This window comes from Cetorhinus maximus, chromosome 2 (genome assembly GCF_964194155.1).
Source record: "Cetorhinus maximus chromosome 2, sCetMax3.hap1.1, whole genome shotgun sequence".
NCBI lineage: Eukaryota > Metazoa > Chordata > Chondrichthyes > Lamniformes > Cetorhinidae > Cetorhinus > Cetorhinus maximus.
The window spans coordinates 147621383-147648294 of NC_135880.1; the positions used below are offsets into that span (position 1 = coordinate 147621383).

Here is a 26912-nt window from a genome sequence, read left to right on the forward strand (position 1 = left end):
TGCTGCTGTAACCTGCTGAGTATTTCCAGAATTATCAGTTTTTATTTAAGTTATACACATATTGACTGGCCGAATACTGCTCTCAGGCAAGAGGAGGATAGCTCTGGTTTAGTGGGAGTGCTCTCGCTGCTGAGTCAGAAAGTTATGAGTTCATGTTTGACTTCAGAGACTTGCGTATGTAATCTAGGCTGTTACTTTAGCTGTCATCTTTTCAGTAAGATGTTAAATGATATCTTCCCTCTCAGGTGCATGTAAAATATCCTATGACACTATTGTAAATAAAACAGAGCAGGGGAGTTCTTCCTGCTGTCCTAACTGATACTTATCATTCAACCAAACTCACTAAAGCAGATTACCTGGTCTTTATCTCTTTGTTGTTTATAGGACTTTGCTGTGCACAAGTTGACAACCATGTTTTTTACATTACAACAGTGACTAAACTTCAAAAGTACTCTATTGGTTGTAAAATTGCTTTATAAAAGCAAGTCATTCTTTCTACATTTGTTATTTTCTTTCATGTTGAACCTCAATATAAAAGTAGAAAAAATACAAATAAAGTACCTTTACAGCACTCAGGCATTACTTTGGAAAAAATGTATTGATTAATGACAAAGAAAGAAGATTGTGGAATAAATGGTTCTTGCACTGGAAGACATTGGCCTTGAAATTGCTCTGGAGGACATTAACCCAGTCTTGATTCGAAATTCCTTTTCGATTACATTAACAATGGAATAAACAAATAGAATAACTAGGTCAGCATGTCTGCTAAAACAGCAGTGGAAAATTTTGGGGGAATGAATTAACATTCAGATGCTGGTATCACACAGCCACGATTACTTGCTAAGTAGAATATTTTTCTTATCCCACAATATTAATGGTTAGCTCTGTGAAAAAAGGTAATGGGTAAATGGTCTAAATCAATGCGTCGTGAATTTCATAAGGCCTGCCAGAAACATTGGGCACGATTTTTACCTCGTCAGGCAGGCGCGGCTGGCGGGTCTGGGAGCGGTTGCGAAGCCATGCGCCGCTTGCGATTGGGCCCCGACATCGATTTCATGCTGGCTGGCCAATTAACGGCCAGCCAGAGTGAAAGGCGTGCTGCAATGCTGAGCGCTGCTGGGGTGAGAGCGAGAGGAGGGCGATCGCAGATGTTTGCGCATGCGTGTGGGTGTGCGCACTGAAAGCTCCCTGAGGCACAGAGCTGTCTCAGGGAGCTGAAGATTTTTTAAAATGCAAATAAAGATTTTACAAATGTTAAAAACACGTCCCCTCATGTGACTCTGTCATCATCCCGCCCGTGGATGAGGTTTCATAAAAAATCCAAAGGCCGCCAGGCCCCTAGGAAGGGGCAAAAAATATAAGTAGAAGAGTGCAGCAGAAATCAGAACCAGAATGAGCAAAAATAGTAAAAAGTTAAAGTTTAAGGCTCTTTACCTGAATGCACACAGCATTTGCAACAAGATAGATGAGTTGATGGCACAAATGAAAAAAAATGGATATGACTTGATGGCTATTACAGAGACATGGTTGCAGGGTGACCAAGACAGAGAACTCAATATTCAAGGGCGTTCGACGTACTGGAACAATAGGCAATGAGGAAAAAGAGGTGGGCTAGCTTTGTTAATGAAGGAAGGTATCAGTGCGGTGGTCAGTAGTGATATTGGTGCAATAGATCGTGATGTGGAATCAGTTTGGGTGGAAATAAGGAATAGCAGGGGGAAGAAGTCATGTGAGAGAGTCATCTATAGGCCCTCAAAGGACAAAGTAAAAATCAGGAAATAATGGAGGCGTGTAAGAAGGGTGCTACAATTGTCATGGGTGATTTTAATCTTCACATTGACTGGACAAATCAGATTTCCAGGGGTGAAATAGAAGATGAATTTGTAGAGTGTATCAGGGATTGTTTCTTTGAGTAACACATTGCAGAACCTACCCGGGACATAAGGAATATGAAAGGGGATATAGACCAGTTGAGTGAGTGGGCAAAAAACTTGGCAGATGGTGTTTAATGTAGGAAAGTGTGAGTTCATGCACTTTTGTAGGAAGAATCAAAAGGCAGACTATTATTTAAATGGAGAGAGACTCTAAAAAAGTGCAGCACAGAGGGATCTGGGTGTTTTTGTGCATAAAACACAAAAAGTTAGCCTGCAGGTGCAGCAAGTAATTAAGAAGGCAAATGGAATTTTGGCCTGTATTGCTAGGGGGTTGGAGTTTAAAAATAAGGAAGCCTTGTTACAACTTCTCAGGGTGTTGGTGAGGCTGCGCCTGAAGCACTGTGAATTTAAGAAAGGATATACTGGCATTGGAGGCAGTTCAAAAGAGATTCACTAGACTGATTCCTGGGATGAAGGGGTTGACTTATCAAGAACAGCAAAACAGGCTAGGTCTTTATTCATTAGACTTTAGAAGAATGAGGGGTGATTTTATTGAAACGTCTAAGATTCTGAGGGGGCTTGACAGGGTAGATGTTGAGAAGAAATTTCCACTAGTGGGGAATCGTGAACCAGGGGACATAGGGCAGAAACTTCCTCCCGTTGGGGGGGTTGTGCATGGGCGGGCAGGAGCGGGCATGAACCCAATCGGTGCCCCCAATCGGGGCCAGGCCACCATTTTACGTGGGCGGGCCAATTAAGCCCCGTCCAGCATGACACGCGCCCGGAAGCGTTGAGTGCTCCCTGTACGGGCAGTTGGGGGGGGGATTCCCTGAGTTGGGGCCTGCGCTCTGTGCCTCAGGAAGATTAGTTTAAGTTATGTAACATTGAAGAAAGGTTAAAAAAAATTAAGGACATGTCCCTTCATGTGAAACTGTCACATTAAATTTTTCAAAATTTTTAATTTAATTAATAAGCCCTTCATGAAACCTCATCATGCCCGTGGATGAGGTTTCATGAAAAATGTGAAGGCCGCCTGGGCTGTTCACCTGCCCGCCAACCTTAAGGTTGGATGGGCAGCCTTCTTAACAGCTTTAATTACTTTCTTAATGGCCTTAATAAGCCTTTGACAGTTCAGCGGGCATGCAGCCGACTCGGCTGCGCGCCCGCTGAACTGACTATCTAAATGACGTAAGGTGACATCGGGACGCACGTCCGACATCACCGCGTGTCACTTTACATGTTGGTGAGTGGGCCCCACCCCGCTCACCGACCCGAAAATTCTTCCCATAGTTACAGAATAAGGGAACACTCATTTAAAACTGAGATGCGAAGGAATTTCTTTTCTCAGAGGGTAGCAAATGTTTGGAATTCTCTACCCCAGAGAGTTGTGGAGGCTCGATCACTGCAAGTATTTAAAAAGGAGGTAGATAGATTTTTGAAATATCGGGGAGTTAAGGGCTATGAGGGGCTGGCACAAAGAGGACCTGAGGCCTGGGGCAGATTAGCCATGATCTTATTGAATGGTGGGGCAGGCTTAAGGGGCCGAATGGCCTACTCCTGCTCCTCTTTCTTATGTTGTTATGATTCGCCTGCCCGCCAACTGTAAGGTTGGACGGGCAGTGAAAAATTGCATTCAATTGTGACGTTAATGGCCTGTTAATTGTCGGCGGGTGCGCTGCCAATTTCCATACGCGCCCGCCTGTGCGAGTGCGCGATGATGTTGGGACACTCCCCTATGTCATTGCACGTCATTTTACACTTGAGCAGATTGGGCACGCGTCCGCCCGCTCAGTGAAAAATCCTGCCCATTGAAACATAGCAAATAGGAGCGGGAGTAGGTCATTGGCCCTTTGAGTCTGCTCCGCCATTCAATAGGCAGAGTTTTCCGGTTGTCAGATAGGCGTGGATGGGTGGGCCGGGAGCAGCCAGGAAATGGTCTGCTGCCCATGATCGGCCCCCGGCTGCGATTTCACACTGGCTGGCTCGCCCAACGTTGTTGCGCGCTATCTTACGCCTGACTGGGTCAGGTGCACGCCCGTCTGCAGGATGTAAAATCCTGCCCAATATGATCATGACTGATCCTCTATCTCAACGCCATATTCCTGCCCGCTCCCCATACTCCTTGACATATTTAGAGATTAGAAGTCTGTCTATTTCCCTCTTAAATACATTCAGTGACTTGGCCTCCACAGCCTTCTGTGATAGAGAATTCCACAGGTTCACCACCCTCTGAGTGAAGAAATTTCTCCTCATCTCAGTCCCAAATAGCCTACCCCATATCCTGAGACAGTGAGCCCTTGTTCTATATGCCCCCAGCCAGAGGAAACATTATCACTACTTCCAGCCTGAACTGCCCTGTCAGTATTTTATACGTTTCAATGAAATCACCTCTCATTCTTATAAACTCCAGTGAATACAAACCTAGTCGACCCAATCTCTCCTCGTATGACAATCCTGCCATCCCAGGAATCAGCCTAGTGAACCTTCGCTGCACTCCCCCTATGGCAAGAACATGCTTTCTTAGGTAAGGAGACCAAAACCGCACACAATACCCAGATGTGGTCTCAGCAAGACCCTGTACAGCTGCAGTAAGACATCCTTATTCTTGCACTCAAGTCCTCTTGCAATGAAGGCTAACATACCATTTGCCTTCCTAACTGCTTGCTGCACCTGCATGCTTGCTTTCAGTGATTGGTGTACAAGGACACCCAGGTCCCTTTGTACATCAACATTTCCCAGTCTATCACCATTTAAATAATACTCTGTCATTCTGTTTTCCCTACCAAAGCGGATAAATTCACACTTATCCACATTATATTACATCTGCCGTGTATTTGCTGTTATGATCCCAGCTGATGTTACCAGTGGATAAGTCTGATCCAAGGGTGGAACCCGGTTCGATAGGTCTAAACGTTTAATTTTTGTTTAGATACATGGAAAGTGGCTACAGGAGTCAACTGATAAACTTTTAACAAAAGAATAAAACATTTATTAAACAAGAAAATATGAACCAAATTACAATACTCCTTCACCCTCAACTATATCTTTACAGATACGGACAGATTTGTAAGGATAACACAAGTTACAAAAACTATCTTATACTGTAAGGGTTCCCAGCGAGTACACAGTCCCATGTAAACCAACATGTGATCTGTGGTCAGACACGCCACACTCTGAAACCAAGTGACAGATGTCACCTCAACAGCTATGAATCTCTAAGATAAAAGCAAAAAACTGTGGATGCTGGAAATCCAAAACAAAAAAAAAATACCTGTAAAAACTCAGCAGGTCTGACAGCATCTGCGGAGAGGAACACAGTTAACGTTTCGAGTCCGTATGACTCTTCAACAGAACTGTTAAAGAATCATACGGACTTGAAACGTTAACTGTGTTCCTCTCCGCAGATGCTGTCAGACCTGCTGAGTTTTTACAGGTATTTTTTTTTTTGCTATGAGTCTCTCGTCAAATCCCCCCAGACAATTGCCACACAGCAAGTCTCACTGAACTCAGTCTTTCACACGAGGACTTCCAATCTCCACTTTCGAAGAACTCGCTCTGGAATTTTCTCCCAAACCAAACAATGCTTTCTCTCAGATGGCTTCCACAAGGATCCATCTCCAGGTTCCTGAACTCTCCTTCCGATGTTCCTCTCCCCTGAACCACAACATGCATTCAAACTTCTTTCCATGCACTCTCAAATGCTCAGCCATGCCAACAGAATACCACTGCTTCACATGTCCATGGTAATGAGATACAGGTTGTCAGCTGTCCTCTTGGATCTTCCGGCTTGTCCCGTGCCTGTATTGCTTTAAATCTGCATCCTGCAGCTTTTTTCTCTTTAAGCTTGAAGCTTTTCTCTGCTCCTCACTCTTAACTTCACTTAACAGGACCTTTTCCACGTTTCTGTCCTTGCACTTTGAGGTAACTGTCCTTGACTTTTCCTGTCCCAGTCCCTGGTTTTTGGGACTTTCTTCTTTAGTTTCTGGAACCTGCTCCTGCAGTTTCCTCTCCTGTCCAGACTCTCTGGAATCCTGGCTTCAACTTTAATTTGGGACTTGCAATCTGTCACTCTACTGTCCAGGCTCTCTGGAATCCTGGCATCAACTGAACTCAAACTACTTTTCTGTCTCTGTGGGGCCTCCTGTTGCTAGGCAGCAACATAGTTTTTTATCTAGCCTTGTTTGTTTTACTTTCCTTTCAAGAGTCGTCAAATCTAATTAAAATGCAGGCATCCTTTACAGTGAAACTAAAACTTGGGTTTCATCCTTTCAACCCACAAATACAGAAATACAATTTAAACTTAAACATTAAAGATACACCTTATTCCTAACACACCAAAATACACATATAACTTACTTAAAACTATTTCTAACATTGCCCACTCACTCAACTTGTCTATGTCGCCATGAAGGTTCTTAACATCCTCTTCACCACTCACATTCCCAACTAGTTTTGTGTCATCAGCAAACGTGGAAATGTTACATTGGGTTCCCTCATCCAAATCATTGATATATATTGTGAATAGCTGGGGCCCAATCACTGATCCTTGTGGTACCCCACTAGAGTGGCATGGGAAGATTTTTCCAATTGACTTCAGTAGCCCCAGACCTGGTGGAGAAAAAAATGACAGACATCCGCACTAAATGATCCTCATCAGAAAGTGAGAATATTTCAGTAACAGATGAGATCAACATCAGGCTCAGTTTGGAGATGTCTTTCCCTTTTCCCTTATGGAACAATGAACTGCTATCACTCACTGTCATTGATAACACATAAAGAATGGTCATTTGAGTAAGCTGCAGGATGCTGTGTACATGCATGGATCTGTAGTCACTGGGCAGGATTTTCTGGTTGTTGGGTGGGTGCGGCGGGTGGGCCTGGGAGCGGCTGTGAAATGGCCCGTTGCCCACGTTCAGTCCCCAAGCGTGATTTCACACTGACTGGCCAATTAACGGCCAGCCAACATGAAAGGCACGCTGAGAAGCTCAAGGCAGGGAGCTGCCTCAGGGAGCTGAAGATTTGTAGAAACAGAAATAAAGATCTTAAAAAGGAGCAAAACATGTCCCCATTCATGACTCAGTCAAATGAAATGGGACATAAAAAAATGATTTCTAAAAATTTTTATTTTTTATTTACTGTTGGTAACCTCATCCCGCCTATGGATGAGGCTTCATAAAAAATCCAAAGGCCACCTGGCTGATTCGCCCACCCACCAACTGTATGGTTGGGCGGGCCACGAAAATTTGATTTTAATTAATTAATTAAGGGCCTTAATAGACCTCTTAATTGTCGGTGGGCATGCTGCCGACTCTCGTGCGTGCCCGCTGACTGAAATATCGCGTGAGTGTGCAATGACCTTGGGACATTCGCCTGACATCATCGCGCGCTATTTTACGCTCGATCGGGTCGGGTAAGCGCCTGCCCGCAGGACGTAAAATCCTGCCCACTATCTTCAGAAGAGAAAGGGTGCAAATGGAAGGAAAAATGCCCAGTCCATTACTAGTTATGTTTTATGCCATTATTTGTCACCGTCGGATATTTAGTTATAAATAAACATTCCAGATGAGAAAAAACAGTTCAGATTTTTCTGATCAGGGGCTTTAAAACTACATTAAAATGTGTTTAATATTTTCTTGGGGACATTGTGTTTTGGTTTTTTTTAAGCAGGAATAGACTGAATACTCCTAATTATGAATGCTGTGACACTGAAATCAGTCAAATGATTTAATTAACATTAAGAAATATTAATTGTTGTTTTTGCCACCCTTGTGTTTCTTATAGGTCCCCAGTGGTATCCTTCACGTGTTGGCCTTCACCTGGAATGCAGTAAGTTTTACTATAACAGCTTGTTATAGAAATTGCTTCATTACAATTTAACATGGAAATGTGATGACAGACACTTATGTCATAAAATTAATGGCAACTTGATACTAAATTACTTGAACAGCTATTTAAGTTTGAACAGCTGGTGTGATTGGCAGATATTAGCCCTTGCTTTTGAATGGCCCATGTTGGAATCTAGATGTAGAAACAAGAGTTGGCCAGTCATCGCCGCGAGCCTTTTCTCCCATTCAATTAGACCATGGCTGTTCTGCATTTTAACTCCATTTATCCACATTTAATCTATACCCCTTGATATCCTTACCTAACATGAGTCCATTGATCTCAGTCTTGAAAATTTCAATTGATCCAGCATCCACAATTTGGAGGAGGTGAGGGGTGGGCAGATTTATTGATTTTCCCTACCCTTTGTGTCAAAATGTACTTCCTAACTTCATTCCTAAATGCCCTAGCTTTAATTTTAGTTTTGAGATTATGCCCACCAAAATATTTAATTTCTTTGCATCTACCCTGTCAAATCCCTTCAACATTTTAAATACCTCAATTAGATCACCCCTCAATGTTGTTACCTCAAGGAAATACAAATCAGGTTTATGCAAATTGCCCTTAAAATTGAACCCTTCATGCCTTTATATATTTCTGGTGAATCTGCCTGTATCTCTGCAAGGCTCTTGAGGTCCAAAACTGAATGCATGTTCACCAGCTGGAGCCTCGATTCTTTATTTTGTATTTCAATATATTTAGCATCACAGCTGAAATTCCATTAGCCTTTTTCATTACTTTTTCTACCTGTGCACTGTATTGTGGTGAATTGTGTACATGGGCACCAAAATCACACTGGCACTGTGGGTGACTTTTCAATGGCTGCAGGGCAAGGTCTTGCTTGGGGAAGGGGGAGAAGTGGCCTCAGGCAAGGGAAGAGGCTGCAGGACGAGAGCTGTGCCGGGGAAGGAGGGCATCCCAGGGTGTGTGGTGGGGCACATGTTGATCTGTGCAAGTGATCTCAAAATGGTGAGGGCTGAGGAGGCAGTCTCCAGAGGAGGTGAGGCCACATGGACATGTGAGAGTATGTGTGTGAGGATGGGTGGTGATGTCCCTTGAGCTGGCAGTGAGTGAGATGCCAGTGAATGTGTGATGGGTATGAGTGCATGAATTTAGAGTGATGAGATGGTTGCCATACCCTGGCTGCACGGATGAGATCATTCATCCTCTATCTGCATTGGATGGCCAGTCTCTTCTGTGCAGCATTGGCACTGACCATTGCTGCCACTGCCTACCAAGCCCCTTCTGCCCCTCCTGCGGCCAGAACAGGGGTAGAGGACATTACAGCGAGCCTCCACGGCATCCAAAAGGTGCTCAAAGGCTGCAGTCTTCTAGCCTTTCCGGTCCATGTCTTCTTTGCTGCAGTCCTGGGCTGGAAGCAATGAGCGCGGCTGGAGTGATGAAATGGCGAGGTGATGACATGACAGGTGGATAAGAGCTCTCCCACCACGGAAACAGCGTGTTTCCTAGGAATGTATAAATAATACGGTGGGTTTGGGACAATATGGCATGAAACACCGCCACCACGGCTGGCTGGTAAAACCTGCCTGCTACCGCACTTATTGCAAATCTGGGATGACTCCGCCCTAGATTTTATTGGCCATAATTTTACTCAACTCACATGGTTTATTTAAGTTCCTTTGTAACTTCCTGCTTCCATCTACACAACTTTTTTGTGCCTGGAATAGAAGACATTCTCATGCCTCTCGATCTATAAAAGAAGAACAGCTAATCCTGCTGCACTGGCACATGGAAATGTGTAGTCAGTTCTGTAATTTATAAATATAAATCAGATTGCACCATCTGGAAAAATATCATACAGTAAATATGTTTTTAGAAATTAGTGCTGTGAAAAATTATGACCAGAGTTTTTCCCTCCCTGGGCGGGCTTGGAGGTGGCGGGCAGGTGCAGTAAGGAAGACAACCATTGCCCGCGATCGGGACCGGACCACGGTTCCACGTTGATGGGCCAATTAAGGTCCGCCCAGCGTGAAACATGCACAGCGGCGCTGCCTGTGTGGTGGCGGGGGAGGGGTGGGGGAGGAGGGTGAGCACAAACTTTGCACATGTGAGCAGATGCATGCTGGAAAAGCTCCCTGAGGTACAGAGCTGCCACAGGGATATGAACAGTTTTGAAAATAAAAAATTAAGAATTTTGAGGTGTTAAAAAACATGTCCCCCTCATGTGAATCTGTCACATGAGCAGGGACATGTTCTTAATGAAATGTTAAAATTTTTATTTCATGTTTAATTGCTGTTGGAAACCTCAACCCGCCCGTGGATGAGTTTTCCTAACAAGTGCAAAGGCCGCTTGACCTTTCTGCCTGCCTGACAACCGTAATGTTGGATGGGTAGCGAAAAATAACATTTGATTAAATCTTTAATGGCCTTAGTAGGCCTTTTAATTGTCAGTGGGCACACTGCCAGGTTCCGCGTGCCCCCACCAACCGCAATATCACGCGAGTCCTTGATGACATCGGGAAGCTCGCCCAACATCATTGGGCATCATTTTACACTCAGTCGGGGCGGGTGCGCGCCCGCCCGACGAGTGTTATATTCTGGCCTATGTTACATAGGAACATAGGGCACAATTTAATGTATGACGTGCGAGTGGCGGACCCCGCACGTCAGCGCTTAAAATGTCGCGTGCTGACGTCGGGCGAGCGTGCCGATTTCACCGCGCACCATTGCGATATTTAGGTGGGCGGGCGTGCGATGAAGCATGACGGGCGCCCACCATTAATTAAAGGCCTTGTTAAGGCCCTTAACTCAGCAATTGACACTGATTTTGAGGTGCCCGTGCGATCTTCGGCTCGGCGCACGGGCGCAACGGGCAGGCGGGTAAGTGAATTTTAACAAACCTCATCCACGGGCGGGACATGTGGGCTCAGAGAGGTTGTTAATGTTTTATCTGAACTATTTATTGCAGAAAGTGTTTTAAACTTGCCTGTGTGATTGTTACCAGTTCAGATCGATTTTCAACAGCTTTCTCTGTACTGTGAAGCTTCAGCTCACCAGTCTGCAGTCAAGAATCTTTATTGGGCCTGCAGCTTTCCAGAGGCCTCCATTTAGCCTGGGTATGGCTTCTGACATTTCCACTGGAGGCAGCTCCTCTGAGGAGGAAGGGAGGGCTAGAATAAGGAGGAGGCCAGGAGTGCACAATCAGCCTCCAGGGGAGCCACCTTTGGGAGGTCAGGCGCAGGCACAAGGGGCACAGGGCCAAGTGGTAATCCAAGGTGGAAGGGGCCACAGAAGACACCTGTATCCTGCTGCCAGGGTATACAGGCGGCGAAGCAGCTACCTCAATATGTCTGAGGTGCAGTGCCGAAGGAGGCTCAGACTGTCAAGGGGGACAGTGAACTATATCTGTCAGATGATTGGCCCTGAGATCTCCCCTAACTGTGTGGGTGGACACCCCATGCCAGCAGCTCTGAAGCTCACAGTTGTCCTCCACTTCTATACATCTGGCTCCTTCCAGGGGTCGGTGGGTGATCTTTGAGGTGTCTCCCAATCAACTGTCCACACTTGTATCAAGCAGGTTACAGACACTGTTCAGATGGGCATTGACCTTCATCCACATCTGATGCGACCAGGCAAGTCAGGCACAGCGAGCCAGAGACTTCGCGGCCATTGCTGGCTTCCCCCGTGTCCAGGGTGCAATAGACTGTACACATTTGGCCATCAAGGCACCAGCAGGTGAGCCCGGTGCCTTCATCAACAGGAAGGGCTTCCACTCCATGAACGTGCAGATAGTGTGTGATCACAGGATGCTGATTCTGCAAGTCTGAGCAGGGTACCCGGGCAGCTCCCATGATGCCTACATCCTCAGACACACCCAGGTGCCGGGGCTCTTCAGTGCTCCAGCTCGGCTGGATGGGTGGCTGCTGGGTGACAAGGGCCATGCCCTCATAAGGTGGCTCATGACACCTCTCCGCCATCCAAGAACAGAAGCTGAGCAGCGGTACAGTAGGAGCCAGGGCACCACAAGGGCTGTGGTGGAGAGAGCCATCGGTCTCCTCAAGATATGCTTCTGATGCCTGGACCGCTCAGGGGGCGCATTCCATTACACCCCAGATCGCCTCTCTCTGATAGTGGTAGCACGCTGCGCTCTGCACAATCTTGCGCTGGAAAGGGGGGATGCAGTTGACGATGAAGACCTTGACGCAGTGGATGAGGCTGCACATGATGAATCCAGCAGTGGCTCAGAGGATGAGGAAGCACAGGGCAATGATGAGGGGCAGCACGCTGACCTGCTACTACACCAAGGAGGCAGGGACACCCGGAACAATTTAATCCAGTGAATCTTCAGCTAGCTCCACACACATGGATCTGCAGGACCAGCCTTGCCTGGCACTTCCACACGTGGCACTTAGGTGCTGCATCTTCCACCTCATCAGCTGCAACTAAGGGCTTAGTACAGAAACATCAATGTCCACTCACACTCATGATATGTCTGTGAAACAGACAAATGCAGCACAAAGAAAACACCCTCAGCCATGGTCAGAAATGTGGGCTTTATTGCCACCAAAATAAACAACAAACGTCGCTCTGACACAGATAATGAAACATTCCCTAATCTAGGGCCAACACAAAATCACCAGTGACAAACCCGTGGAGTGCCTAACGTGTCTTGTGCTTACATTTGTGGGTGCCACCCCATCGCTCAGAGTGGCTTGTGAGACAGCCTGCTGACTCTGCTGTCCTGTTGGCCTCGATGACCTTGGCGGGTCCTCTGGCCTATGGAGCCTGTGATGGCTCTGCCTGGGAGGGAGTGGCCAGTTCCAGAACTGGCACCTCCCCAGTTGTCGCAGCCTCAACGGATGCAACGGTCACTGGCAGAGGGGCGGAGGAGCTGCTGCCCTCATCTGGAGCGCCCTGAGAGGAGCTCGCAGCGATGACAGGCAGCTGCTGCGCCGACGTGAGGTCACATTGGACCTCTCTGCTCACCGCAGATGGATGAGCACTGAGCGGCAACACTTGGTGCCCAGAACATCTCCCACATTGCCAATGACCACCTGTGGCCATTAGCGCTGTGAGGGTTTGCAGGTCAGAGCGTAACCCCATCAGATGATTCTCAATCTGTTGGAAGCCCCTCTCCATGAGAGTCGCCAATCTCTCAATGGAGGAAGCCTGAAGCTCTGTCCTGAGGTTCATCCCATCACTGACACTCTGCCTGGACTCCTCCACCACAGAGACCAAGTGAAGCACACCCTCATGCAACCCTGCCAGATGCTCCTGCGCACTCTGCCGCTCGTCCTGCAGCTGCTGCATGGCTGACATCTCCAGATGTCATGGCACATCATCACTGCCCGACTCAGCATGTGCCTGGTCCCCTGCAGTCCTCCGGCTGCTGGCGCCATCGGTACTCTCTGTCCCTGCCATCTCCTCCAATGATTGTGAAGTGCCCTCTCCACTGTGCCCCGGGACACTAACCGACATTATAATCCCCACCGATGCGGTAGTCGCTGCCCTGGTGCCTGGCTCACTGACATGATGTGACGCAAGTTGCAAGTGTTGGCCCTCAGGTGTGGAGGGGCGACTCTGGACTTCGTGCTGGCAGCCATGCGGTGATGATGCTGAAATTAACAACAAGGACAGTGCATCAGTTGGCGTTCAGTCAGTAGCACCACTCATCCCTTTCCACACCAGCCTCATAATGCGCTCAACCTTCAAGAACCTAAGGAGACGAACATTGGTGGGGTGGAAAATAGTCAAGTGGAGGCCCAAACATTAGACACACATACAGACAGGCTGGTCAGATGGCCTAATGAATACCACATGGAATGTTATGTGGATAAGTGGCCGGTTAAGCACTTGGGCAAGACAAGCAACGTAAGGGAATACATGAGTAATGGTAGGACCGTGGGAAGTCACGATGATTACAGGGACCTTGCTGGGCAGACCCGTTAAGGTAGCAGAACAGGAATATAAGGCGTTTAACAAGGCCAAAGCCAGACTTGCCTTTATTAGCTGAGGAATAGAATGTAGGAAAAGGGAGGTCATGTTGCAAGTGCAGAAAACACTGTCGAGGCCACAGCTACACTTCTGCATCCGGTTGTGACCTACGCTTCATGGGAGGGATGGCATTGGAGTGGGGAGAGTGCAGAGGTTCTTGACCTGGATGCATGCTGGCCTGGAGAGTTGGAGTTATGAGGAAACATTGCATACACTTGCTGTGGAGCACAGGAGATTGACAGGTCACATTACTGACTTTCATACCATTATGAGGGGCATAGAACGGGTGGACAGAAGGCAACATTTCCCCTTGGTGCAGGGATGACTAACGTGGTGGCATTTATTTAAGTTGAGTTCCATGAGGTTGACAGGTGAGGTGCTGAGGACCTTTTGGACAGAGTAGTGTGGGACGCAGTAGCTGAAAGGGTGGTGGAGGTACCAACTCTCCTAAGATGCAATACGTATTTGGATGTGCAGCAGCGATGCCATGGCATGTTAGGCCATGGGGATAGTGGTCCCAAATGGGATAAGGCGACTTTGGAAGGTGCTAGAGATGCGCATCCTCAAGAGGCTGAGGGACCTTTGTGTATGACCCACACGTCAGAGTGTATCAGTCTGTGAATGAGCAGTGTTGCTGCATTAACGATTGCAGCAATCATTAGTGCTTTGGATGGTGGGGAGACAGAATGGATGGGACTGTGGGCCTCAAATACCTGGCCGCTGCACCCCAGCCTCGTGACATCTGCCGCCCTTGCCGCCTGCCTCCTCCCCAACTCCAAGGCCTGCTCCTCGAATGTGGTGAGGTGCACCACCAGTCTGCTGACGCTCCCGGATATTGCTCTCAGTTTTTGCCTGCAGAACAGAGAAGAGGATTTATTGGGGCTGATCGCTCATGTACTCTGCACGCGCATGCTGCACCCCAACCACAGTGGCCCATCTGAGGCCTCCAGCGGCTCCTGTCCACACTACTGGTGATCAGTCCCCAGAAGATAGTACGGCTGCTCCCAACCCCCTCGCCCAATGGCCACATTGGACACATTCGGCGTCCATCACTTTGAATAATACACGGATCTTAGCGCCCATGGCAAGGAGGCGCAACTAAGTGCGGCGCCGAGGCCAGCAGATGGCTCTTGGCCACAACACCTTGAGGCTCCCCTTCCAACATCTCATCACCATCAATAGACATGTGTTGGATTTCTGAGTATGTGTCTAGCTGCCTCCCCTGCAGGTTACCCCCAGACTACTCAAATGCGACAAACACCAACATATGCTGCGGGGAGAGCCCATCTTCTCCTCAACCACTAAGGCTGATGTAAGCATGGTCACTATCTGTTTGCCCACCCAGCGTGCGCCAAATACCCAATGCAGTAACGACACTAAGAGGTGGGGGAGGGAGAAGCATCAAAGGCTAAGGCTACCTGCTGGGTTAAATGGCCAAGGCCGACATGGTACTCACCCTTCCAGTGCGCAACAAATCATTGAAGTGCTTGTGGCACTGGGTCCCTGTGCGCTGCACAGCATCTTAAGAACTTACAGCCTCTGTCATCTCCTGCCACACCTGCCTGGTCACGTGGGGGGCCCACCTCCCGACGATGTGATGCCTCTTCGAGGAGGGCAGCAAGGCAGGCAACAGAGAACCGAGGGTCACATTGGCCCCCCGCTGGCCTACCCTGCAGCCTGCCCCCCTCCTCCTCTGCCCTGCCCACCTCTAGAGCCCGCTGTGCAGACTGGTCGCTGGCCAAGGTGAACAGCCTAAAGGAGGCTGCCGGGCCTTTCTTTATACAGACTGCTGGTTCCCCATTGGAACTGGCAGTCTGTAAACGCCCGCCACACACTTGAAATTCCTGCTGTACACGGGAGTCTGCAATGCGCTGGGCGGGTCTTAATTGGCCAGCCCGCACAAAATGGCGATGCGGCCTGTTTCTCCGGTGTAGATCAGCTACGCACCCACCGCCAGTTGCGTTGGGCCCGCCTGCCCGACAAACAGAAAATTCTGCCCATAGAAAATTTACATCACAGAATGAGACCATTTAGGCCATCCTGTCTGTGCCATTTGAACAAGATCATTTCATATCTTCATACAAATTTTGTCCCCCCTGGGGAATGGTGGGGAAACGTTGGAAGAATTAGCAAACTGATTATCAATGTGTTGAACAGCATTACAAATGCTCCTGCCAACAAGTCCTGGAGTGGGATTTGAACTTAGTGTTTTAGGCTCAGATGCAAGGACACTACCTACTGAGCCAGAAAGCAGCAACAGTCATAAGATTATTATCCAGCCTAATACCACTTTCCACTGTCATGGAAATCAAATTACATCCATAAATTACATAGGGGCATATTGAACTTTTTAAGGAAGAGCTGTGTGTTTTTAAAGAAATACAAGCAAAGACACTGAGCAAAAGGTGGCTGATAAGGTAAAGTGACCACTTTGTGGAAAATTCCTATGTGGATTATAATGACAGATCTGTACTGAGAGAAAATGAAATGCCACACCTGAAAAGGTGATATGACCATCTTCAAGCAGAGGCACTTGAAAGGGAGATAGGGAAGATTCAAAAGACAACTTTAATCTTTAATCTCCTGTGGCAACAGAGACAAAAGACTGATTTGCACTTCTCAGCAGTCACTCAAAAATCCATCTATTGTTGACTTATATCTCAGAATGTGTAAATAGTTCTGAGATGGGTGCAAGATAGCTATTTCCCTTCCTGAAATATACAGGAAAAATGGGTTAAAAGATAGCTGGAGAGCAGTGTGGTATGTTCTGGTGCAATGTGAGAATGACAGCACAAAAAGGCCAATTAGTCACCCCTGCAATTGCAGGTGAAGTCACTCTCTCTCTCTCTCTATCTCTGTTGCTGGAGGCAAAGCTCAGCAGGAGCCACAATCTAAAGGAAATAGGACAGCTTTTCAGCCACCCGACAGATCCAAGTATCTTCAAACCAACTGCGAAAGATTTCTGAACTGTGTGTATGTGTGTTGAATTTTTATGATTCTTTTCTTGGGTTTTAGTGGGCAACATTATCCCCCCGTCGGGGGGGATGTGCGTGAGTGGGCATGGGCGGGCGAGTTCCCGATCAGCACCCCCAGTTGGGGGCGCGCCGCCATTTTACGTGGGCAGGCCAATTAAGGCCCGCCCAGCATGACGTACACCAGGAAGCGGTATGCGTTCCCTGTGCAGGCGGGTGGGGATTCCCTGAGCCAGGAGTGCGCTCTTTCACGCATGCGTGCGAAAGTGCGCACAGATCTCCCTGAGGCAAGGTGCTGCCTCAGGGGAATCGGCTCAGACTTGAAACTTTAAATAAAGATGAGGAAAAAATTTTGCTGCCATGTCCCCTCATGTGACACTATCACATGAGCGGGGACATGTCCATAACTTTTATTTTAACAAATTTTAAAATCCCTCATGAAACCTCATCCTGCCCATGGATGAGGTTTCATGTTTTTTCAGAAGCCCGGCGCAGGGCTCCCGGCCTGCCTGTCAACCTTAATGTTCGATGGGCAGGTGCATTAATGGGCAGAATTTTGCCATCGGCGAGCAGGGGGTGGGGCCCGCTCGCCGATGCGTAAAATGACGCGGGATGACATCGGGCGGAACCTCCAACGTCACCCCGCCCCATTTAACTTTTCAGGAAGGCGGGTGGACAGCAAAATCAGCTGTGCGCCCGCCGACCTGTCAATGGCCAATTGAGGCCATTGACAGGATCATTAAAACAATTAAAGGACCTGCCGGTCCAACCTTAAGGTTGGTGGGCAGGCCAGGAGCCCCGGCGGCAAATAGAGAAAACATGAAACCTCATCCACCGGCGGGATGAGGTTTCATGCAAGGTTCTAAAAAGTTTAATAAAGTTTTACTGTAATTTTGAGAGCGCACTACCTCCGTCACCTCCTGCCATGCCTGCTTGGTAACATGGAGGGCCCTCCTCCTTCCATCCTCGGGAAACAACACCTCCCGACAGGAATGAAAGAAGAAAGATATTAGAGCACAACATTTATAACTGTGTTATTGAGCCTTTATGTTCCTGTTGAAAATATAAAATGGTGTACGTTGCTCTTGGGTTTTAATTTTTTGATCACTTTTCTATTTTTTTTTCTATTTTTAATCTTTTTATAAGTGTAAGCAATCTCCCTGAGGCTGCACTTAGCCTCAGGGAGATGTATGTTCTTTCATGCGCATGCGCGAAAGAGCGCACACTCACTTTTGGGGAACCCCCCCCGCACCCCCCAAGCCCGCACAGGAAGCACATAGTGCTTCCCGCCAGACGTCATGCTGGGCGGGCTTTAATTGGCCCTCCCACGTAAAATAGCGGCGAGGCCCGCTTCTCCAGCAGGGATCGGCTCCCCGCCCGCCGGAGATTTGGTCGGGCCCGCCCGCCCAACAGGCAGAAAATTCTGCCCAATTACTTCAATTACTTATTAAATTAATAGCTCCTTAATACGTTGTTGACAGGTCAGCGGGCGCGCATTTGACTCGGCTGCGTGCCAGCCAACCTGCAAAAGGAAATGATGTGGGGTGACGTCGGGAGCTCCACCTGACGTCACCCCGCATCATTTTACGTGTCGGCGAACGGGCCCCGCCTGCGCTCCCCGACCAGAAAATGCAGCTCAGTAACTAACAAACCTACTCTTTCTTTGACTCAAGAAAGCCTAGTTAAATTGGCTCCTTCTGAAAAATAAATACATTTGGACTGGGAAAAGGTATCCATGGGCGAAGTGATTGATCCCTTTTAAATTAACCTTGTTAAGACCAACTGAGGGGGTTGAATAAAGAAGCGGAGCCAGCTCATTCCTCCACACCTGGGAGCATAACAAAACTGGGATCCTGAAAATATTTGGGGAAAGGAAAGGTGTAAGCTTAAATCTTCCTTTTCTTCTGATGCTTACTAATCTTTGGGTGCTATAAGAATGGCGAATAGTTCTGTTTACCTTCAATAGACACAAGGTGCAGCAAAGTTCCTGATCAGCTGGGTTGGGGAAAAAAAAGACATTGGAGGAAAGAACAGTAGGCTAACAAAGGCCAATATAACAGGAATGAAAGAAGAAAGACTTTGGAGCAAGACATTTATAACTGTGTTGTTGAGCCTTTATGTCCCTGTTGAAAATATAAAATGGTGTATGTTCCTTTTGGGTTATAATTTTTTGGTCACTTTTCTATGTAAAGGATTTGGGAATGGGTTGCACTGAAGTGTTTGCATTTAAATTCAAGTGAGTCCACAAAGGGTTAGAATCCAGCTGACATTTGATGCTGAAGAAGACTTGTGAAGTCAAGCTAGATTTGCCAATAGGGACAAAAGAGATATTTTAATCTCATATCAGAGCTAGCCAGCAAGTGTCTACACCTAATATCATTGACATGATTCTGTTCATTGAGCTCAGGGGGGATTAGCTGCCAGGGTAGCCTGGTAAGAATCCATTCGCAAAGGAGAAATGGAGGGTTTAATTGACTCTCGCCTGACTTCTGATTGGGAGAGAATTCACAAGGCACACATCCCTCCCTGTTAATGCAAGGAGAATAAAACTCAAACAAACACAGATAGGAGGAGGGCAGGATGGTCTGTTAAGGGGATGCCATTAAAAAAAAGTTAAGAATCTTATTGTAAGACTAAAGTTGGTTAAGCATACGCTGGCATAATTCAAAGCAAGTGTTAATCAGTACAGTAACCCAGGACTAGTTTTTAAGGTTTTTCTTTTTTTATTTGTGAAGGATGACGAATTATTGAACTGTGAAGTAAGTGAACTTTAATAGTATTTTCACTTGCTGGCTGTAACATAGAACAGCAAGATGATTTGCATCTGGCTTCATCTCTAAAATATTTCCATGCAGCCTGCTAAAAGTTTGCAGAAGTATATGATAAGATCAGATCACAAGGCCCTATCGTTATAAACCAAGACATGCTATTTTATAATTAGATATTGACCAGTAGAGATTCATTCCTAAACCAGGCCACTTAAATGATCACTTGGTGTGATCGGAGCTGTTAAACCCAAGGGAATATTTAAGGCAAATCCCATATCTGTAGCAGTTTGTTAAACTTAAACTCAAAAGTGGTCTAGTTGAAAAACTACCTGCATGAAAACAAATATAATAAGCCCTTCAAATAAATAGATTCTTCCATTTGATGTTAGCATGAAGATGTCTATCCACATTGTCAATGAAAACATATCTTGAAAATCAATGCATCTTTTCTATCAAATATATGTTGCTATTTTCTTGCTTTTTATTGCATTGGCTGCAAATGTCTTCCAACAAAGCTCATGAAAAAGTATTGACATATGCTGACTTTACAAAATATTCTTTATGTTCATACTTCCTGAAGAACAGGATAGATGTAGGGTTGGTATCAGTGTAACAAAAGTGAAGCATTTAAGATGTAGCATGGCAGTGCTTCTTTCATTCTGCCTTGGTATATAAAGTGTTAAAAACTAGTTACAGTTGCAGAAAATCAGTTCCAGCTTAATTTGCTTCAACGCTGCAAACTGTAGTCAATTTGCTTGTGCCTAATATCCAAGGGAGAAATCAAACCAATTCAACATTTTGTGAGATTTATTTAAAAATGTGCTTGATTGACAACTTTTTGAACTTAGTAGACAATTATTTTGACCTTCTTGGTCCCAGTTACTTTTATGATGGCATTTTATGAGGTACAAAAGGTGGTACAAATAATAATTCTAAAATGAAAGGGTCTGAACAGAGCATAGAGCTGGAAATGTTGCTTTAAGCATGACAGATAAAGGGAAAACTAAAAGATGTGAAGTAATTAAATCAGGAGAAAGAAATAAGAAAAGTGTGAGAAAAATCTTGGCAGCAGAAGACTGGTTAGGGAGTATGGCCCACAGAAGTGTTCCTTATACAAACACCCAGAGAATAGGAACAAAGTGAATGAGTTGCAGGCGCAAATTCAATTTATAGGAATTTTCTGGCCCTGCAGCAGTGGGTTCCCCCGTGGCGAATGTGGCTAATCATTCAAACGCCCATTGACTTCAGCAGGACCAGAAGATCCCACCGGCAGGAGGGGCCACAAAATTCCGGCCAGAGGGTATGGCATGGTCACCATTATGGTAATGAATTGGAGCTAAACATACCAGGTTATAAAGACTACAGGAAGGAGAAGGAACATGATACAGGTGTAGGACTATCCTTCCCGATTGAGGATGACATTAGTCAAATGACAAGAGAGGATATATTTAGAGGTAAACAGGCAGTGGAGACTTTATGAGAAGGTTCAAAAAATAGAAAAGAGGCGAAGGCTGTAGTGGGACTTATGTGTTAGACCCCAGTAGCAGCTTTGAGATCCGCCTACCACACTTGATTGGACAGGAACCTGTCTCCATGTTAATTCAGGGCTCACGTATGTGGAAATCTTGACTTTAATCAGTTTTCCAACAGAGCTGGGTTTGGGAGTCAAAAACTGTCCCAATGCCTGTTCCCAGGGGGAAAATTCAGCCCTATGTAACTAACTGGGAATCTGTATTCAGTTTTTTCATATATTTCATGTAAAATAAACTCATATATTAGTTCACTCTTTATCTCCTTAGATTGTTTTTCAGTCTGCCTTCCAAAAACATATAAGAATGCTAGTGGAAGCAGCCATGAAGCTGCAGTATTTGGTACACTCAAGGGGCTTATTATTCAGATCTCCAAGTTATGCTATCTGTTAATTGGACATTGGGTAGTAAAGGTGCATGCCCAGATTATAGAACATCCAAAGTATCCTTTCAGAAGTATGTAGTGATGCAAAACATGAAAGAATATCTAGGCAGACTTGTGAAATTTGTGACAAGGAAGTTAGAGTTCAAAGAGTTGAATCGTTGTGATGCAAGAAAGCCAGAATAAATTCTGAAGTGAAAAAGGAAAGAAATCCAAAATGTATCATTGCCTTTTGCTCCATGATTTTTTCTTTACCATCAAAAGATTTTCAGTGTGCGTTGCATTCCAAGAAGAATTATGAACTGAGGGCCTTCCGAGCATGCCTGCCTTGTCTGGCCAGTGCGATGGCTTCATCGTCAGCATCCTCGCGCTCGAGGACCTCATCATCGTCATCCCCTTCGACACCCTCCTCACGGGAGGAGACGTGCAGCTCCTCCATCTCCTCCTCAGCCAGATCCACCCACTGTTGCAGCACCAGGTTGTGGAACCCCCAGCATGTGATGATGATGTGCGACACCCTCTGGGGACTGTGTTGCAGTGCTTCACTGGGCTGGCAAGGCAGCGGAAGCTCATTTTCAAAATGCCTATTATTTGCTCCACCAAAGTCCAAGTCGTGGCATGGGCCTTTTTTTAATTTGTTCATGGGATGTGGGTGTTGCTGGCTGGGCCAGCACTTATTGCCTATCCCTAATTGCCCTCATTCAGAAGGCATTTAAGAGTCAACAACATTGCTGTGGTCTGGAGTCACATGTAGGACAGACCAGGTAAAGACAGCAGATTTCCTTCCCTAAAGGACATTAGTGAACCAGATGGGGTTTTACGGCAATCGGCAATGGTTTCATGGTCATTATCAGACTTTTAATTCCAGATTTTTATTAAATTCAAATTCCACCATCTGCCATGGTGGGATTCAAACCTGGGTCCCCAGAGCAATACCCTGGGTCTCTGGATTACCAATGCAGTGACAATACCGCTATGCCACTATCTCCGCCTCATTGTACTAGCACTTTGCTGCAGTCTGAGGCCACCGCAGAGGCGTCATCAGGGTAGCCATTGTCCCCGAGGCACCAACCCTACAGCCTTTCTGTACCCTGGAAGATGTCAGGGATCTGAGTCCTGCTAAGGATGTAGGAATCATGGGACACTCCCTTGGAATCATGCGCAGACCTGTAGGATGTGTTTGTGGTGGTCGCACACCAGCTGAACATTCAGCGAGTGGAAGCCCTTGCAGTTGACGTAGTTGGCTTCTTGTTGACATGGAGAACTGAGCACCATGTGAGTGCAGTCGATGGCAACCTGCACCTGTGGGAAACCTGAGATCTGCGCAAATCCCAGTGCTCTTGATTCCTGGCTTTCCTGATCCTGCACGAAATGCATAAAGCTCTGTGCCTTCGCAAAGATGATGTCGGTGACCTTCTTTTTATCATTCATTCATAGCGTGTGGGCTTCCCTGACTGGGACACATTAATTGCCTTTGAGAAGGTGGTGGTGAGCTGTCTTCTTGAACCGCTACAGTCCATGTGGTGTAGGTACACCCACAGTTAAGAAGGGAGTTCCAGGATTTTGACCCAGTGACAGTGAAGGAACGGCGATACATTTCCAAGTCAGAATGGTGAGTGACTTGGAGGAGAACTTCCAGGCGGTGATGCTCCCATCTATCTGCTGCCCTTGTCCTTCTAGTTAGTAGTGGATGTGGGTTTGGAAGGTGCTGTCGAAAGAGCCTTTTCGAAGATTTCATGCAGTGCATCAAGCCTCCTGAATACATGTGCGTGGAGGCTTGCGAGATGCCATACAGGTCACCTCTGGAATGGGGTAAGGTGCTACTGATGAAAAAATTGAGCGCTGCGGTTGCTTTCATGGCCATTGGTAGTGGGTGCGCTCCATGTCCCCATGGCACCAAATCCTGCAGCAGGTGACCACATGTGACCGACCAGTTCCCTAGACATGCCCACTGGCGACACTGGTCCTTGGTCATCTGCTGGAATGACAAGCGCCCTCTATAGATCCTGGCTCTAGCGAGGCATCTCTGAGCATTGGCTCGCTGTGGATCTTCAGCTGCGTGCACAGCAGGCCCTGCTGCCCTTTCTTCTTGAGGGATGTGTTATTCTCTTTGCCAAGACAGACTCTGTTCTCTTATGCTTCTTCTCTGGCCTCTGTAAGCTATGAGGCATACAGCTAAATCACCAGGCTCCATGACCCCGACATTCTCCTCCTGCAGGATCAAAGAGAGAGAGACACATGGGTTAGCTTGGGTGTACTAAGAACCACTCTTGGTTAAGTCAGAAGGCCCCTTCACACATTCAGGAAAGTGCTTGCATCCACCAGGATGGCCAGTGTGTAGTGCACTCATTAGCTGTCCGAAACCCCACTCACCTCTACCCCACTCCACTTGACCAATCGGCAGCAGCTTCGGTCACTGGACTGCATACTGTGCTCTCAGCTCAGAAACAGGCATTCCTCTAATCCACACTGCAAGGTTGTGCTGCTAGCTTAAACCATGATGGATACTGGTCCAAACCTTAATAAAGACATTTCAAGGGGCTGTGAGCACCTTCACCAGTGACTGCACCATGGCCACCTTTCGCAAGGTGTTTGTACAACTTGCCCAGTCAGCCAATTACTTTGCTGCCCCCTAAAATGCACATTTACAGTCTGCGCCTGAGGAGTGGAAATTTCTGGAGCATTTCATGCTATTGCGTTGCTGGGGGGGGGGGCGGGCAGAAAAGCTTCAGAAGCCCGACTCCAAGAATGTCAGTGGAGCTGCTGCTAAACGGTCTCAGCTGCAGAAGAATGCTCACTTTTGACAAGCCTTTCCAAGTGTGTGGCCGCTTCCCTCACCCACCCCACCCCCAAGCTCCAGCAATTGCTTGAGTATTTCCTTCATTGTATCTGTGCTGCCTTGCCCCCCAAACACCCCACACCCTTCTCCCCACCTCACCCTGCTCTGAACCGCACTGGAGCCCTTGTCCCAACACCGCGCTGAAAGCCAGTTGGGAAAAAAGCGACTTGTGTGTGACCCCCGCAAATACACGGCGCCTCTTCCTTGGTGTTCAATGGGCAATGCTCGTGTGTGCTGTGTAAGTTTGTGTGCACTCACCTCTGAGTTCCCCTTGAAGTTCAGGTCACCAGGTGCACGACTTTTAAAGGCAGTCGTGAAGCATGCTGTTCTGAAGTCACGCTGATTGAGGTGGGTGGTAAATTTGACGTGGGGGATGATTCCGGTGAGCAGGGCTTATAATTAGATGGAAATGTTTTAAAATGACATTCCCGATGTGCTAGAGTGGGAAACACGACTTGCCATTGACGGATGGAGCAAATGATTGCAAACTGGTTTCAGAATGGCGTAAACTGATTTTTGGCCTTCTCACCATTTTGACCACCCCCCGCCCTCCATGACACGTGATGCCAACGGGGCCGGACAATTCTGGCCATGGACTCATTATTAGATTGCTACCAGATCCAGGGAAATTCCTTTCTCTCTCAGCTAACCAGTTCCATAAATTTTCATCTCATGGGAAAAAAAAATTATGATCATGTCATTATGAAGCTGTGCATACTTCAAAAAAAGCTGATTTTAGTGTAAAATGTATATTTTTAAACTATAATAACCAGTAAAACAGTATTTCTTGTTTTCCCTCCGGCAATCTAATTCCCTATTCTCTCAGTTTCCTTTTTTCTTTCATTTTACTTTTTCTAAACACTAAGTACTGTCGTATCTGTATCAACCATTATTTTCTACTTCAACTTTTTAGTCTCCTGCCTGCTTGTCTCACTGTGGGTGGGAACAGCATTGACAAAATTGGTCTCAATTGTGTTGAAAACTGGTTCTCATGACTCGCTTTTCAGCCAAAGAAATGACAAAGAACTCAAGATTGCAGGATAAACAGCACAAGATCAATTGCTTGTGTATTTTTGCAGCAAACAGAAAGAGGCTGTCAACTGTTAACAGCCCCTAAAGTACAGGTGAATGAGCATTTTTTGTCTTCTTTGTGCTGTGGATAAATATTACAAGTGCACAGTATCAAAGGGAGCACAAGATCAGCAAGTAGGGAGCTCATATCACATTTACTACTTGCTCTTTGCTCTTTAGGTAGGAAACATTACAACCCCTGAATTAAGGGTTACCCAAACATATTCTGAGAGAAACATTTGGTGCTGCAACAGAGCCTGGTGCAAAAGATCGAAGCCGTTAACAAGGGAACAATTCACCCGAATAACATTGAGGTTAGAGGGTTAAACAATGAAGACAAATTGCATACACCAAGCTGGTATTCCCTTGAACAAAGTGTCTCAGGGGTGATCTGATCGAGATTTTAAAATGTTAAAAGGACTTGATAGGGTGCTTTCTCTGTTGGGAAAGTCAAGAACAAGGGCATGTAATCTTAAAATTAGAGTCAAGCCATTCAGGAGTGAAATTGTGAAGCACTTTTACACAAAGGGTACTAGATATTGGAACTCCCTCCTCCTAAAGGCTGCTGATACTGGGATAATTTGTGCTTTCATGACTGAGATAGGTAGACTTTGTTGAAAAAGGGTATCAAGAGCTATGAAGTCAGGGTGGGAAAATGGAGTTGAGGTAGGATCAGCCATGACCTTGAATGGTAATTGAAGTGGCCTTGAGGGGCTGAATGGCTTACTCCCACTGCCAATGTTTATGTATTCCTGGTGCTTGGCGGCTTTAGCTGATCTAGGAGTGCTCATGCAACATCTAGGATTGAGAGACATATAACTGAGTTAGAGCTCAGCCAGGATCTGACTAGCCTCACAACTTCTCCTTCAATAATAAAAGAGTGAGAGACACTGATAATAGTTAAAACATCCAGAAAAGTAGTATGCGAAATGGTCAGCGGAAAAAGGAAAGAGAAGTATTCGGGAAATTGTTTAATAATGTGCTCATAAATGACCTCACTTTAAAGTATGATAAGTGTTTACCTGTAGTCCCAGAAGGGGAAAAAAAACAATAAAAATTGAGAAATAAGAATACTTGTCTGAACTGGTCTTGTGTGCCTTAAAATGGAACAGCAGTGAAAACTGGGAAATAAGAGTACTGGTCTGAACTGTTTTTTCCTTCTGGGGTAACTGAAGGTATAGCCTCTCCTGCTGTCTATCAGTCTATCAGGGGTCACGTGATGTTCTGGGAGACTCCGACCAATGAGCCCTAAGCATGGGTAATCCAGGAGTCGGACTTCCTGACAAGAATCCTGATCGAGCATGTAGTACTTGCTCTGTGATAAAGTTTATCTGTTTCTTGTTGAAACCTATCTGCTCCATCAAGTCATTACAATCCCATAAAAATGTTCCAAACAAAAATGATTTTGTCTTTAATCATTTTTATGTAAGATAGACATGACTGCACTTTTCAAAAGTGTTTGACCGTTGTTATCAAAGTTTAGAAATGAAAATGAAATGCTCTATAGAAAGAGATTAACCCAAAATAATTAACTTTTTAAAGGAGTTCTTAAACTGTTTGAATGTATACTGTTTTCCTTATTTTTGTGGAAGTCATTTAACTTCCACATGATCTATAAAATAAGCATGTAAATGTTCCT

The 26912-nt window shown here is 46.2% G+C and overlaps 1 protein-coding gene across 2 annotated transcripts in view; it reads left to right on the top strand.

The window, feature by feature from the left end:
• LOC144698676 (trans-2,3-enoyl-CoA reductase-like) overlaps nt 1-26912 on the top strand; it is a 205644-nt gene that overhangs the window by 57118 nt on the left and 121614 nt on the right. For both annotated transcript variants that reach the window (XM_078570507.1, XM_078570508.1), the window contains exon 3: nt 7656-7700. In XM_078570507.1, coding sequence (XP_078426633.1) covers nt 7656-7700 — 45 coding nt within the window. The remainder of the gene's footprint in view (nt 1-7655; nt 7701-26912) is intronic.